Source organism: Garra rufa, chromosome 13 (genome assembly GCF_049309525.1).
Source record: "Garra rufa chromosome 13, GarRuf1.0, whole genome shotgun sequence".
NCBI classification, from domain to species: domain Eukaryota; kingdom Metazoa; phylum Chordata; class Actinopteri; order Cypriniformes; family Cyprinidae; genus Garra; species Garra rufa.
The window spans coordinates 14,921,776-14,936,766 of NC_133373.1; the positions used below are offsets into that span (position 1 = coordinate 14,921,776).

Below are 14,991 nucleotides of genomic sequence, written 5' to 3' on the forward strand. Positions count from 1 at the left end.
GTTTCTAGTGTCTCAGAAGTTACACATCTCACTTTTAATGGTGTGTGCACACCAAAAGCAAATTTAGTTATAGATTGTAGATTGCATACAAAGTCAATGCAAAGTCGCAAATAGACTCTTATTGACGCTGGGCGATGCGAATGACGCAAACTGAATGACATGATTGCACGAATGCGCAATATATGCCTCAGTCATGTCTGATGCGTTGTCACACAAGCTAATCAGTGAAGAGTTTATTAACATGTGTTTAATGTCCAGTTTGCTGCCTGATCTCATGATGAAAACGTGCCTGTGGGAACTTTTTCACAAGATGTGAAATACGTACCAATAAGTGCTATACATATCATTGCAGTTTCCAATAGAATTGAACACTAGAGGCGGTAAAACATTGAGCACTTGAAATCGTTTTCATACACAGTTATGATTACAGCTTCACATGTTTCACTTTGCGGGTGTAAAAGCTTGCTCGATAGCTCAGCAGGCACAGAATCGGACTTAGGATGCGGAATCCCTGGGTATGAATCCTGTGAAAAAAAATGACTCATGATGAAAAAGCAGAAAGATGAGAAATCGAAAGCCAAGCTAAAACAGGTATCTTGCGATTGCGTTTTCTACATCAGATTTGCTTTTGTTCATACTATTGGGTAGGTTATGTGTAGTGCAGGTGATATGTTATTTTAAAATGTCACAGAGCATTCAAGTCAGAACTGTGGTGACACATACAAAACTAACATCAAAACATACCATGTGTATGTTCATCTGTTCCGGGGAAAAAAAAACAAACACTAGTGTCATTTGTCACATTGAATATGGACATTTCACATTGAATATGTCACAAAATGTACATGGCGGTACGTATTTTGCATCTTGCGAAAAAGTTCCCACAGGTATGTTTTGATTATGAGATCAGGTTGCCAGTTTGACATGTCTGGTTGTGTGAGAAAATGAAGGTGAGTATTACATGATAATTTTATTTGTGTAAGTGACATTAAGAACATCCTGCAAGTAATCTAGAGCGATAACACGATGCAAATATTTGCTTCGCTAGGATAAAGAGCCAAGCTTATTTTTATTTTCATGTTTATGTAAAATTAGCTGAGAATCACACATGAGCTGGTGATAAGAGAACTGAGGATGAAGGGAACGCTGTCGATGTTTGAGATGTCTTGGCAGTAAGGAAGTGTTAGAGGCTTCAAAAATGTCATCCGATTTCTCTTTGGCTCTCTTAATGCTTTCTATTCTATCCATGACAGATATGTAGTTGCTGTTTATGGTTTTGGACTGAGACTAGAAGCACTGATAATGTGTGTTCTGAGGCCACTGAGGCCATGTCGCATGACTTGTCATGACTTGCCATGTCACATGACGGCTGCACTGTGTTTGGCCTTCATACCAAATAAAGTCCAAGCAATGATCAATTTGGGAAAACTGTAAAAATAGGATATTCAACCATAATGTATGATGTTTCTTTTGCTTGCTGGATCGTAATTTTGGTGTATATCTGTCTTCATATGTGGTCTGTAAGTTTTGCACACTTAAAATGTCCCACATTTGTGTTCAGGACAGAAAAGCTGTTAACCAAGTCACTTTGTCTTAAATCATATCCTCAGAGTTTGTTAAAAGTTCACCATTGGTGGTTATTGCTGAGTGACCCTTCACTCTAATTCTGAATAGGTTCCTTTATGTCTACAATAGTTTTTGGTTGTTCCCTCCATTTAGCTCTGGCTACCACTTGCAAACAACGAGAGATATGCGCCCTCACCCCAGCGTGTCACTGGACCCAGCAACCAACTTCAACCCTCCACAGTTTCGCTCCAGAAACCAGAGCTACATGCGTGCAGTCAGTACCTTCAGTCAGGCAAGCTGTGTCAGCCAGGTGAGTCCAACCACTCGCAACAGCACACGGCACTGACACACAGGTATAAGCAAAGACAATCTACGTACAGTAAGTGGTTTCAAGCAGGGGGCTTTAGCTGTCTGAGATGTCCTGCTCTTTTCTCAGATTGTGTCTTAAGCTGTTGTAGAGAATAGACTTATAGTAGTCTATATGCTAATGATCTATGATTCATTAAAGGGGTTTCCAAGGTGTTGACTGATTATTAGCTTATTCAAATTAGTCCAAGGTGGTTTAGGTGGTTGAATACTTCAGGAGGGGTCTTTTACAACCTGCTAGGTTATCTTGGTCAACTTGTTTGGAGTTGATTGAGACCTTGGCTAAACTAGTAACTAGTGGATCATAGGTTGGGCTGATTAACTATGTTCCATAACCCAGTTTGTTGAAGTGGTTGAACAGTGTAACTACCAGCAGGCTGAGCAGAAAATTACTGAGTAGTTAATCTTGATTAGAGTTTGTAGACAACTGTGTCTGAACTAGTGGAGATTTTAAGCAAGCTTAATTTGGGTGACTAACCAGTAGAACTACCAGCAGGTTGGACCAAGGACAACTTGGGAGGTCATCTTGGTCAACTGGAGTAGAATTGGTAGACCACTCAGCAAAGCAATTAGGGAAGATGTTGAGTTAATTAACTGTGTTCCAAAACTCAGCTTAATTCAGGTTGTTTAGGTGGTTGACCCCCATATTACTAGCTGACAGGGCCAACAAGATCTAGTACCTGCCTAGTTATAGCTGGTGACCAAGACCAAAATGGTCTATCTTGGTTAAGCTGATGAGGAATACATTGGGCTGATTAACTATGTTCCAAAACCCACTTAAGTTTTGGTGGATTTAGGTGGTTGGGCAGAGAATGTTGATAATCTTGGTCAACCTGGTTAGAACTGATAGACAACTTTGGTTAAGTAACAAGAAAAGCCAGCTTGATTTGGTTGGCTAACCAGCAGAAATACCAGCAGGTTGAACTAGGGACAGCTTGGAAGATCACCTTGGTCTACTGGACTAATATTGGTAGTCTGCCTTGGCTAAGCAAGTAGACAATATGTTAAGTTTATTTTCTATGTTCCAAAAGTCCAAAAGTATTTAGGTGGTTTAGATGGTTGACCCCCTCCAAATTATCAGTTGGTCCCAGTACTTGCCTGGTAATAGCTGATAGACCATCTTGGTTAAGCTAGTGGGGAGTAGGTTGAGCTAATTAACCCAGCTTGATTTAGGTGGTTAACTAGAAAAACCTCCAGCTGGTTAGACCAAAGACAATTTGGGATGTCATTTTGATCAACCAGATTTGAATTTGTAGACAGCCTTGTCTAAGCAAGTTGGGAGTGGGTTAAGTTGATTAATAATGTTTTAAAACTCAACTTTATAATACTATATAACAACTTTATAAAACAACCCCCAAAATACTATCTGACAGGGCTAATGAGACTCAGTACCTGATTAGCCTGGTTATAGGAGGTAGACCATCTTGGCTAAGCTGGTTTACTTAATTCACAGTGTAAGTTGACTAGCTTGGCCACCTTAAACTAGAGTTGTATAGATATTTATTTAACCCTTTCAGTGGTGAATTTAATATATTCTAGCGGACCCCCCAGAGTGAGTTTTTTTTAAGCGACCGTTATTTTAGAACGTTTGTCTTTATTATTTCCATGGCGATGCGTCAAGCTCGTCACGTGACTCAACACAGACACAATAACACTGTATGACAGATAGATCGCTTTAATTTGGTTTTTCCTTTTTTATTCAGAATACTCACACACTTGCTTACCATGCTATGAACTATCTGATATTCCAATTCACAAATATGTGTGAATTAGTGTGTTTCGTTGTTTAAAACCCTATATAAATGATCTGGATCGTAATCTGTAATGTGAGATGGGCGCCGCCATGTTTGTTCGCGCTGCCGTTCAGAGAGTTCTGTCAGCCAGATTTATAGCACGTAAATTCATCAGTTTCTCCCGAAATACATGAAAGTAAGTGGCTGGTGAACTAGAAGAGGAATAGAGTGAACTTTTTAGTTACTTAGACTATGTGTATGTGATATGAATAAAACCCATCGGCAAATTATATTTGAATAGATTGCTGTTTGCTGCTTCCATATACATATGTGAGTTTTTTACAAATTCTAAATGTCTTTACTAGTACTTACGTGTATTTAAATGTCTGAAACCTAAAATAAGCGTTATGTGGTTAAAAACACTGCATAGTTGTCATTATATGACAAGTGCAGAGCTCGTCCGTCTCTGGCTCAGCGCCAGCCAGCGCACCAAAGCGCAGTTTGAATTTGTCAGTTGCGTGACGTCACTGAATGTTCTAAATCCCATATGTCGGACCGTACTCCCAGGGGCACAGAAATTTGAATCCCATATTTGGGATCGTACCGCTCAAAGGGTTAAGAACATAATGTTTTATCACATTTGGTTAGAGAGGCCTCAAATTGTGATGTTACCTTTGCTAAGTTATGTTTACACAATCTTTGCTTTCTTACTGTCTGCTGCTATTGACTGTTTGTGCATTTTTTCCCTCCGAAAGTTTTTGAAACAATCTGCTTTTCTTCATTTGCTTATTATGAGATTATATATTTCAGTCTGAAATGTTTTCTCTTATCTTGTTGCTTTTTGGCATAATTCTACTGAGACGCTCAAGGTCGGAAATTGCCAGTGGTATATTCCTCCTGCTAACACTCCTTCATATTTACTGTGCAAAGGGGAAGAATCAAAGTGAGAAAGAGAAAGGAAGAGGAAAAATTAAGGACTGCTATTCCTGTTTTTGTCTCTCAGGTGAGTGAGACTGAGGTCAATGGCCAGTTTGAGTCAGTTTGCGAGTCCGTTTTTAGCGAAGTAGAATCCCAGGCCGTGGAGGCCTTGGACCTGCCCGGCTCTTTCCGCACTCGAAGCCACAGTTACCTGCGTGCAATTCAGGCTGGGTATTCCCAAGATGACGACTGCTTGCCTTCAATGACATCCTCTACTGTCACTTCAACTCTCAGATCCACAACAGGTAACCGTATGCCTCAAATGCCACCTGAGAGAGAAAGAAAGAGAAAAGGCTTAGAGCACATACCCGCCATACATTCAGCACATGCTGAACTACATACTCTGGCATACCTACATATGTACAGTGGGATTCCCTTGTGCTTGAGAGATGACTGACTTGAATGTCGTTTTCGTCGGCTCCTGTCTGTTGTGTGTGTTTGCTTTTCTGCGTCTGTGCTCCCCGAGTGTTGAAAGACGGTTGCCTGCAATTCCCTTTGCACGAGTCATGCGTCCTTTTCTGGGCTTCTGATTGGTTGGGTCCTATGGTAATAAGAGGCTAGACTGGGACTTAGGCAGAGATACAACTCAGCATGCTTTTAACTAGCACAGCTGTCCAGAGCATGCGACACATCATGGGCAAGCGTTTTCACGCAGCACAGAAAATCAGGTTAAGGTTGGGCAGGAAGGCCGGCTTTAGACATGTTCACAGTCCACAGAAAATGAATTGGTAGTTTAAAAATATTTTTAAAGGCTGTTTCAGTCCTAAATGCACAAAGCAATGATTGTGAACTACAGAATCAATTTTATGTAATATTGTGTGTTGCATAAAACATCTACATTATCAAAAGAAATTCACAGTGCTTCAGAAGTGGAAGTCAAAAAGAAAATTGACCTTAAAAATCTAATCAAAATAATAGCTTGAAAAACTAGTGAAGTAAATGTTTTGTTCTTCAATAAAATTAATTAGAGCAATGTGCACTTGTTTTTTAATTCTCTCAGAATTAAATTTTAAAATCAAAGTGCTGATTCTAGCATTTAAAGCATAATATTTATTGAATGTTGAATGTCCTTTATTTTATAGAAAATAGTAATTTATTTTATGGAGAAAGAAAAACCTTAAAGATGTCTTTTAATCACTTAAAAGCTTGATTTATTATTTTGCATATTATAATGCATTATGTTGAGTAATGACTGAATAATTTAGTAGAATATTTTTGCATCAAAACTAGTTATAGAAATTCTTCTGTCACTGAGGTGAAATTTCGGTTGATTTGTTAATGTGCTAATTGAATTAACTACCTTATTATGATTTGATAATCTCTATATGAATTCAAAAACTGGAGATGAAAACAAATCATATTATCTTAATCCAGTTTTAACCTTACTCCTAACTAATGAGTAATTTTCACAACCTAAATGAGTTTAGAATGACCTGACAGAGCAAGTGTGGAGGTTTTGTGCAACACATACTCATGAGAAAGTGTGTATCACGTGTCACAGTTTCTTTGTGCAAGCAGAATGCCGCCTCCGCACCCTGTCCCAACACCCCTGCTGTGTTTGGTGTACACATGGAGTAAAGCTATGAACCCTATTGAAATGCCACAAATTGATGTCAAATGACACTAAAAATACTTTTTTTTTCAGTTGTTTACATTTTAAAACCAAAATGCCAATTTGTTTTGTATGATTTGTTTGGTCACTCCAGTCAAACTTTGTTTCTTTCATTTAATGTGGGCTTCTTTGTGTTTATTATTCAAACTGGAGTTTGATTTGATTGGACCTTCATACTGTCAAAAACTCATACTGACAACACACCGAGGACTCTAAGGAGAAAAGGAGAGCTCTCCAATCCCACCGTCTCACTCTGCTGAAGTGCTTTCACCACATATGGCTCTGTATGCAATCCCTGTCAGCTCAAGTCAACCGGCTGTAGGACAAAGCCATTTTCTCAAAAGGATTCCATCCATGCTGTTTCACTCTGGAGGACTTCTTGTTTCAGCAGTCCTGTACTACTTTGGATTTACAAAAAGAACCATAATTTGCATATGTGTAGAACTAAATTAGATGCTTTCTTTCCTTAAAGACTTTTAAGAAAGTTCAAATAATTGCTTGAGCTCTGGTATCGATGCTCTCTGGTTTTATAGTTAATTCAGAAGTACTGACCAATCAGAGTAATGTTATCAAGCATATCCCATAGACTCACAAGTAGATGAAGCTAAATTTAGTTTGCCGCTAAAATCTCTGAGTAAGGTGTTGGGTGTTCTGTGATGGTGGAGAGGGAGGGTGGGCGGCGTGGCCCCTCGTTGGCCATCGCAGGAAGGAGATCCAGGGGAAAAGAGCAGCTGGAGAGATGCCTGTCACAGGTATTATAATGTCAACACGCATACATCTTTCAATGGATATGTGTGTTTTTGCACTGCCTTCTCAACTAAATCAGGACTAGTCCTTTGAAAGACACATCATTAAAAGTCAGATTAGGGACAACCAGTGTTCAGTTGCCAAAGTAGCAATGCTTTTCCATAAAGGCATATATTGTATTTTATTTTATTTATAAAATATATTTTTTATTTATTAAATGTTGTTGATTACCACAGAAAATATTTTTGATTATATTACAAAAAAATATGTCCTTACAGTAAGATGTGCACTTGCACTAGCTGTGTTTCAATTAACCATTAAAAATGATTTTTTTTTTCTAAAAAATAACCAATAGAAATTAACCGATTCTATTAACCGAAGTTATAAGACTAAAGCATAGCCTAATTTTTTCCTCTCGCAGTAAGTCATAGTGACAGATGTTGGTAGGTTTATGTATATTGCAGTGGGCGCACTAGCCATTATTTTTAATCTAAGGAGACATAGGTGTATATCTTTAGCGAAGCAATGCGGAGAGCCACTTCTGGGATGCTTCTGAAAAGTGCCACAGTGCAGCTGGTATAAACACAAGCATTGACTAGAGTGGCCTAGAGTAAATAATCCTTTTTTTTAATTGCCTGAAGAACCACCTCATGTAAGCGCAAAAACTTTTTTTGCAATTTATTGGAGTGTTTCCATTTTAGGTATTTTCATTTTGAAATTTAATTTGACACAATTTGTAGAGTAATGGAAACACAGCTACTAAAAGTCAGTAAAGTTTTAGTGATATTATCACATTAGTCTCATGTTCACATGTCTAACATTTAAGGCTTGTGGCGATACTTTTTGCAATACTTTGTATCTATGCGCCTTCGCCCACAGAACTCTATTGCAAGAGCATTACTGTATCTGTAAATGCATTTTTGTTTGTTTGTTTGTTTGTTTGTTTTTACAAACTGAGGGATGACTTTAAATTTTGTGGTAATCAACATCATGTCAATTGAACCCAGAACATTAAATGTTCGAAATGGAAATGACCGACTGAAAAACATTATTATTTTTTTTAATGTATTTATTTATTTATTTTGTATTTTAGAAATGGTTTGGTCACTTTTAACATTTCTCTTAATTTTTATACCAACCTTGGCATCCTTGGAGGACAAACGTGGCCAGCAAAATGCGGTTGGAAGTAAGAGCTGGTGTGGAAGATTTCAGCTGTGATGGACAGTGGGATTGCAGCCTCTGCCTGGTGCAGCCCTCACAAAGGACTTTATTGGATCGTGTTTCTTCTTAATCCCGCCCCATTATCTCCACATGGTCCAATCAGCTCGATGGGCTTTTTTAACATATTCAATAGGGTTCATACCTCCTTGCCTGAATGATTGCGTGACATTTTATTGCCTTTTCATCTTTTCTGTTGCACAAAAACAAGACAGTCCTTAAAATTAGCCTCCACATTTGCCAGAATGCTCTGTGATTTGCTAAATGAATAAAAGGTGGTTAATAGCAGTGAGATACTGCTTTTATTATCGGTTATGCTGTGAAGAGATGGAAAGGCCTAAGAGATGAGATGTTCTTTGACGTGAGTGAGAAGGCAGTGTAAACACATATCTGAAAGCTAAATGTATGTGAGTAAAAAAAGGTGAAAGACCCTGACCGCACAATGTGCAATAAATTTAATTCAGTAAATTTTTAACATGAAATCCTTAATTAAACCAGGGGCGTTTCTTGGCTTTTATCAGTATTTTTTTATCTTTACCTGCAGCCCATTTACAAGTCACAAGCAATAAAGAGATAGACAAAACTTTGTTTGTTACATATGTACAGTGGGATAGATTATAAATAATATCCACATCATCCAGTTTGATAAAATATCCCATTACTATTTTGGTGTAAGGAACCGCTGCAAACAATTCCAATCCAGGCTCACTGGAAATACGTGCTTGTGGAGCACATTTCTGCAACACTTATATTACATACCTTATTGCATGTTTCGCAGCTGTTTCAAAGTGAAATGTCCAGCGAATGGTGTTAAAATGCATGTTCAGTATGTAACCATGGTCATGTTTTTATTACATTGTAACTGGCACATATTGCAGCGTTTTTATTACATTGCTTTTGGCACATATTGCAGCTGTTCAGAATTCAAATGTCCGTAGAGTGTCACTAAAAAGTTAATGCTCTATCCTGTTGGAGAATAACATACTGCCCACACCAAACCCAACCCTAAACCTACCTGATTTCGTTACCAAAAACAAAAGCTATATAAAAATCCATTCAAAGATGCAACCATATTTTAACTTTCTTATACGTGGATGTGAGCTGTTTTGTCGAACTGTAGTTTCCAACCTGGTCTCATGGTGGGAGCTGTTTTACAAGATGCTACATACGTACCAATAGGTACATATCACTGCAGTTTCTAACAGAAATGAACACTAGAGGTGGTAAAACACAAGTACTTGTAATGGTTTTCATACACAGTTATAATTACAGCTCCATGTGTTTCGCTTTCTGGATGTAACAAGATTGCTTGGTAAAATGAACACTAGACGCAGTAAAACAGGGAGCACTTGAAATCATTTTTGTACACAGTTATGATTACAGTTCAATATGTATCGCTTTCCTGATTTAAAAAGCTTGTTCAGGCAGCACGGAATTGTACTTGCAGAATTCTTGGGTACGAATCCCATGAGAAGCATGACTTACAATGAAATAACTGGAAGATGAGACATCAAAACAACAAGCTAAAACGGCATGGTTGCGATTGCGTTTTTACGCAACATTCACTTTTGTTCATACTATCTACTAAATTTAGGTGTAGTACAGATGGTACGTTATTTTAAAAACTTAACATACATTACAATTCAGAACTGCTGTGACGTACAAAACCGACGTCACATAAAACATGGTTGATACAGCTGTGGCTGGAAACTAATAATAAATTCAGTTTTCTACCAATTACATTGCGTTTTATTAACGTCTACACCTTTCCCTTACAATAATGCAAAAGCAATTGTACTGTGTGACAAAAATGGCACTATGTTGATGTGTGCTTGCACGGTAGTCACATCTGTGTGCCACTTAGCCTTTAGCATAAAATGTACCATATGTATGTTCATCTGTTTCGGGGGGAAAAAAACGGATATTTTACCGCCTTTAGTGTTGGTATTTCGTATTTCACTTCTTGTGTAAAAGTTTTTACAGGTACGTTTTTGTCATGAGACTAGGTTGCTAGTTTCACAGGAATCGTAGAGCGTTTTACCTCACAAGTGCGGCACTGTATACTGCCCTCCAAAGGCAAAGTGCAGTAACTACGCGAACACTGAAACTGAGAAAAATGCCTTTAAAGTTTTTACAACAGCTAGTCAAACATGTTGACACTCTCGTTTCTCTGAACGTTTCTCTGAAACAGGACAAAATTAAACCAGGAGACTTTGCCACAAGACAAAACAGTTGTCACAAAGTCCATTTTAAGCCTTAACTAAAATTTTAACAAATGTGTAGTTACTGCGCTTTGCCTTTGGAGGGCAGTATAGCGTAAGCAACTAATGCGAGCTTTCTTAATCAGAACTCTGGCTTTGTAAATACTAATTTGTGTGAAAAGGAATTAAAGTTGTCAGAGTTTTACTGCCTCTAGTGTTCATTTAGTGTTCTAGTGTTCACAAACGGCAGCGATTCATACTTATAAGCTATAAAATAGGCAGAGGCACATATTTTTAGTGAGCCTGGGTTGAATGATTCAATGCATGAGTGAACTGTTCAACTGAATCACAAACAATTTCAGACCTTTTTGCAAACCCATTTGACCAGTTGGTTAAAAAAAGAGCAATTCTTGCAACACTGATTCTAAACAGCTGATATAAGCCACATGACTTGATTGCTGAATGATGAAAGTTATTCTCAGGTTAACACAAACATTCATCAGTAATATTTTATTTGGACATAGCAGTATTTAACTTGGGCTCATGCCACAGTAAAATGGGTCTATATACGCCCCTGCATTAAACCTAGTTGGAAACGGATAAATGTACTTGCTTCCTGTGAAAAACAAACATAAATATTTTACTAGCCTGCTTTAGCATTTAGCATTACATTATTTGCTTTCCCACTGCTGCTTCTAACTTATTATTCAGTATCTCTCCGTATACTGTCAGAATTGCAAAAATTTCACTTTAGGGTACAACAACTTTTCACAGGGGCATTATCTTTAATGAGACACCTTTATACCTTCTTTAACCCTAAAGGATGCATGTTAGTACCTTAAAGTAGTAGTATGTACCCTTAGAGTAGCAATATGCACTCTAATGATACTATTACGAACCCTGTAGGGGTAAAGAAGGTACAAAGGTGTTCATTTGTTGTTGTACCCCTAAAGGTAAAATTTAGACATTTTTCAGGAATCAATGTAGCACGCAAAATTGTGTGTACAGGGCATTTACTCACATACTGCTAAATTGAGACACAAGTGTTGACATTAGATAAAGTGAGAGGCTTCGCCGAATACCACAGCTGTTCATCCCTTTAAATTTCCCTATCTCCATATTTAAATTTGTCTTCCAGAGGGGTATGATGCAATGGAGGGCACCTCATTGCTAAATGAGGATTTGATTGAGGACGATGATGGCGCCAGCTCCTCGGCTTATCAGGAAATCGAGAGGTTTGAAAGAGAAAACGCTGCACGTAGTCAACACAGCACCAGTTCCACAGTCACCGCTATCTCTGTTCCTCCTACCTCCACACATGGCTACCGAGTCCCGTGTCCGCCCCCGTCCCAGCCCCCACCAGATCCTCCTGTCCCGCAGGCTATTCAGGCTTTCAAGGAGTCCGCAAACATGGTGGCCGCCTTCAACATGCAGTGGAAAGAGGAGATATCAGCGATGCGCTACGAGCTAGCGGAGCTTCGCAGGGACGTCTGTGGAGAGCTCAAGACTTTCAACAGCAACTTCTTTAATTTCACCCAGTGCTATAACATGTGGACGATGTGCCGGGAAGCTGCCACCGGTACAACTTCCAGCACCAGCGAGAGGGTGTCCGTTGGCGTCCAGACTGGCGCTAACGGTCTGGTGAGACAAAACACTGCAGACGCCTCAGTAATGTGTCAGCCCGAACCGGCTGCCTTCAACATTTTTGACCTGATGGAGCCTCCACGCATCGAGATCACTGAGGGAACTCCTGAAGGAACCACGGCCACCAACAGCCCAACTAGTCCTGCCAGTCCAGATAGACCCACCACCGGCCCACCACTGTCCAAACCATTGGGACGGTCTAAACTGGACACTGGCAAGAAGAAGAAGAACTGCAGTCGAGCGGACGGTCAAAGAAGCGCCAGCCTTGAACTCTGGTGCAGAAAGTACACTAGTGGACCAATGTCCTACTTATCTCTATCCTTCTGATCATTTTTATCACTGGAACAGGCATTGACTTTGTTTCGGAATCAACACTTTACACCTGCATCCAGAGAAGAGCTTGTCCCTTTTCTCTTGGCTAAGATGATAGCTTGGCTCAAATGCCAAAAGGAGAAGGTGCCGTTTCGGCATAATCGGGATAGTGTATCTATTCTAGAAGGAACCATTTGCTGTGCCGGATCATAAAATCTGTTTACATCACCACAGAAATGAATCATGAATGTCATTCGCATTGTAAGGAATGTCGCAATTTGTCTGACTGTCACTGTCGGTGTTTTGTCCATGGCTAAAGCAGTTTTTGTGTGACAGTAGTGAATTATTTCACCACTCAGTCTGACCAAAAGAGGTTATGAGGTTATAGTTGAAAGACGCACATTTTTAAATTATAAATTTAACATTTATCGAATAAAGCTAAATACATTTAAATTCGTCAGATACCTTTAATATACGTCTTTGCATTGTTTTTAAGTTAGTTATTTTACTTTTTTGGAGACTTGGGTGAAAATACAGAATACCATTAACTTTAGTGACAAATCGAAGTTTGTAGGCCATCACGAAAGGCTAATTTGCCACAGGTTCCCTCTGGAATTTTGAATAGATTTTTGTACATTATACATCCAGTTGAGTTTTATTTGAGTATAATAACGTGTGTGGTTAAGAATTGTGTGCTTGCTATCAAGTTGCTACTTAGGAACTACAACTACAACATTGTTAGTGTACATGCTATATTAACTTCTATGCACTAATGTTTAAAAGTATTATTTTATAATGCACCTATTGTGTGCATACATGTTTTTACATTTAAAAAATGACATGCATGTAATTACATCTGTAATTACACTGTTGTAATTACCTACACAATAGCAGCTAAAGCATTGTGCAACACAACATGAACACAATAAGTGCATTGTAGAAAAAGTACAAACAGTTTATCACTGGGGCAGTGACCTCAGAAGGGTACCTTTGTACCTTCTTTACTGCTGAAGTGTTCATAATAGTACCATAAAAGTACATATTATACCTTTATATGTATTACATATTATACATTTTACTTCTCTAAGGTATTATTATGCTGCCTTTAGAGGTAAAGAAGGTACAGAAGTGTCTCTTTGAGGGTACTGCCCCAGTGACAAGTTGTTGAAAGGTAAAATTTTTGCACATTTGTTTCCTGCCAGTTCTTAATGGACCACCATTTATGTTCTTACGTAGCAACTTTTCAAAGTTCAAAAATTCACATTTGAACTGTGACTCTGTAATGTATGTTGTAGAACAACCTATTTGAACTTATTTGACAACAAAATCATCTGTTCTAAAAACCTTTTAAAGGAAACCTATTATATTAGTCTGAACCGTAAACTCAACAGCTCTATAACTGTCACACAACACTTTTGCTGAAAATGATGGATCATGCACAGCAATCATGTTGAGCTTTTCCTTCTCAGTTTCCCAGGTTACATGTTACATATAGATTGATTTAAAGAAGTCACTAAATTTTAATTTTCACTCAAGCAGAAGCCCTTATCATATTTACTGTAACTCTACATCTGCAATGTGTACTTACAGTACTAGCATATGCGGACCATTTACAAAGTAGTGCTGAGCGGTACATCATTTTATTAATGAAATACTTCAATCAAGTATTGAAAAAGCAGCAATTTATTTCACTGAACAATTCAAAATAGGTATCCGTCTCAATTTCAGATTTCTCTATAAGTGTTTTTTTTTACTCTACTCTCAATTCTAAAGATACAGTTACAGTTGTGCAAAGTACCAGTAGTTAATCATTACAGAATCTAAACCACTATCATTTTAACACGTGAGTAAACATTTTTTTTTTTGTGCCTTGTACTAAATTATACACGGTGTTGGAAAGGTTACTTTGGAAATGTAATAGGTTACAGATTACAAGTTACTTGATTTAAAATGTAATAAGTAGTGTAACTTTTCAATTACTTTATAAAAGTAATGTAACTTATTACTTTTAATTACTTTTTGATTACTTTTCAAAATTTCAAATATTTTCAACTGTTATTCATTTTGAAACATTTAAACCAGGCAGAGTTAATCTTACAGTAGCACTCAACATTGATTATTGTCAGACTTTCAAAATCCTTCATCACTTGAAATAAGTAAGGGATAATATACATCTTTATTTTGCGGTAACAACTGGCTACATTATCAACAAAATTATCCCACTTATTACACAACTGCTTCGTAGATTATTTAGATGTTTAGGTCAAAATTATTAGACACAAAACACTGATCTGGGTGAAATATTTGAACGCAAAGCTTCCATGAAGAAATCAGTTGCTAGAAAATGGCAAGTTCAAATTAGACATTTTAGGTATACAGTGCAGTCTTACCAGTTTTCTTACACAACATTTCACCACATAAATAATTAAGGAAGTAGTACTAGTTTGTTAGTTATCTTATAATCCATTACAGTGTACAAAAAATAAAAAAATAAATAAAAATGGCAGCAGCTGCGTTTGTATGAAACAATAGAGTCCACGATACCAGGATGACAGAATTAAGAAATTGTCCACATAATATTGAATTAAGCTTTAATAATTTATTAGCTAACCAA

At 37.9% G+C, this 14,991-nt stretch overlaps 1 protein-coding gene across 2 annotated transcripts in view; it reads left to right on the top strand.

Moving 5' to 3' along the window:
• Positions 1-14,991, top strand: part of dlgap2b (discs, large (Drosophila) homolog-associated protein 2b) — an 85,791-nt gene that overhangs the window by 22,147 nt on the left and 48,653 nt on the right. Inside the window, exons 3-5 of one of the 2 annotated variants that reach the window (XM_073816436.1) lie at positions 1,720-1,876; positions 4,669-4,888; positions 11,560-12,392. In XM_073816436.1, coding sequence (XP_073672537.1) covers positions 1,720-1,876; positions 4,669-4,888; positions 11,560-12,392 — 1,210 coding nt within the window. Of the gene's footprint in view, positions 1-1,719; positions 1,877-4,668; positions 4,889-11,559; positions 12,393-14,991 lie in introns of those variants that run through there. The other variant, XM_073816437.1, reaches the window with a different exon arrangement.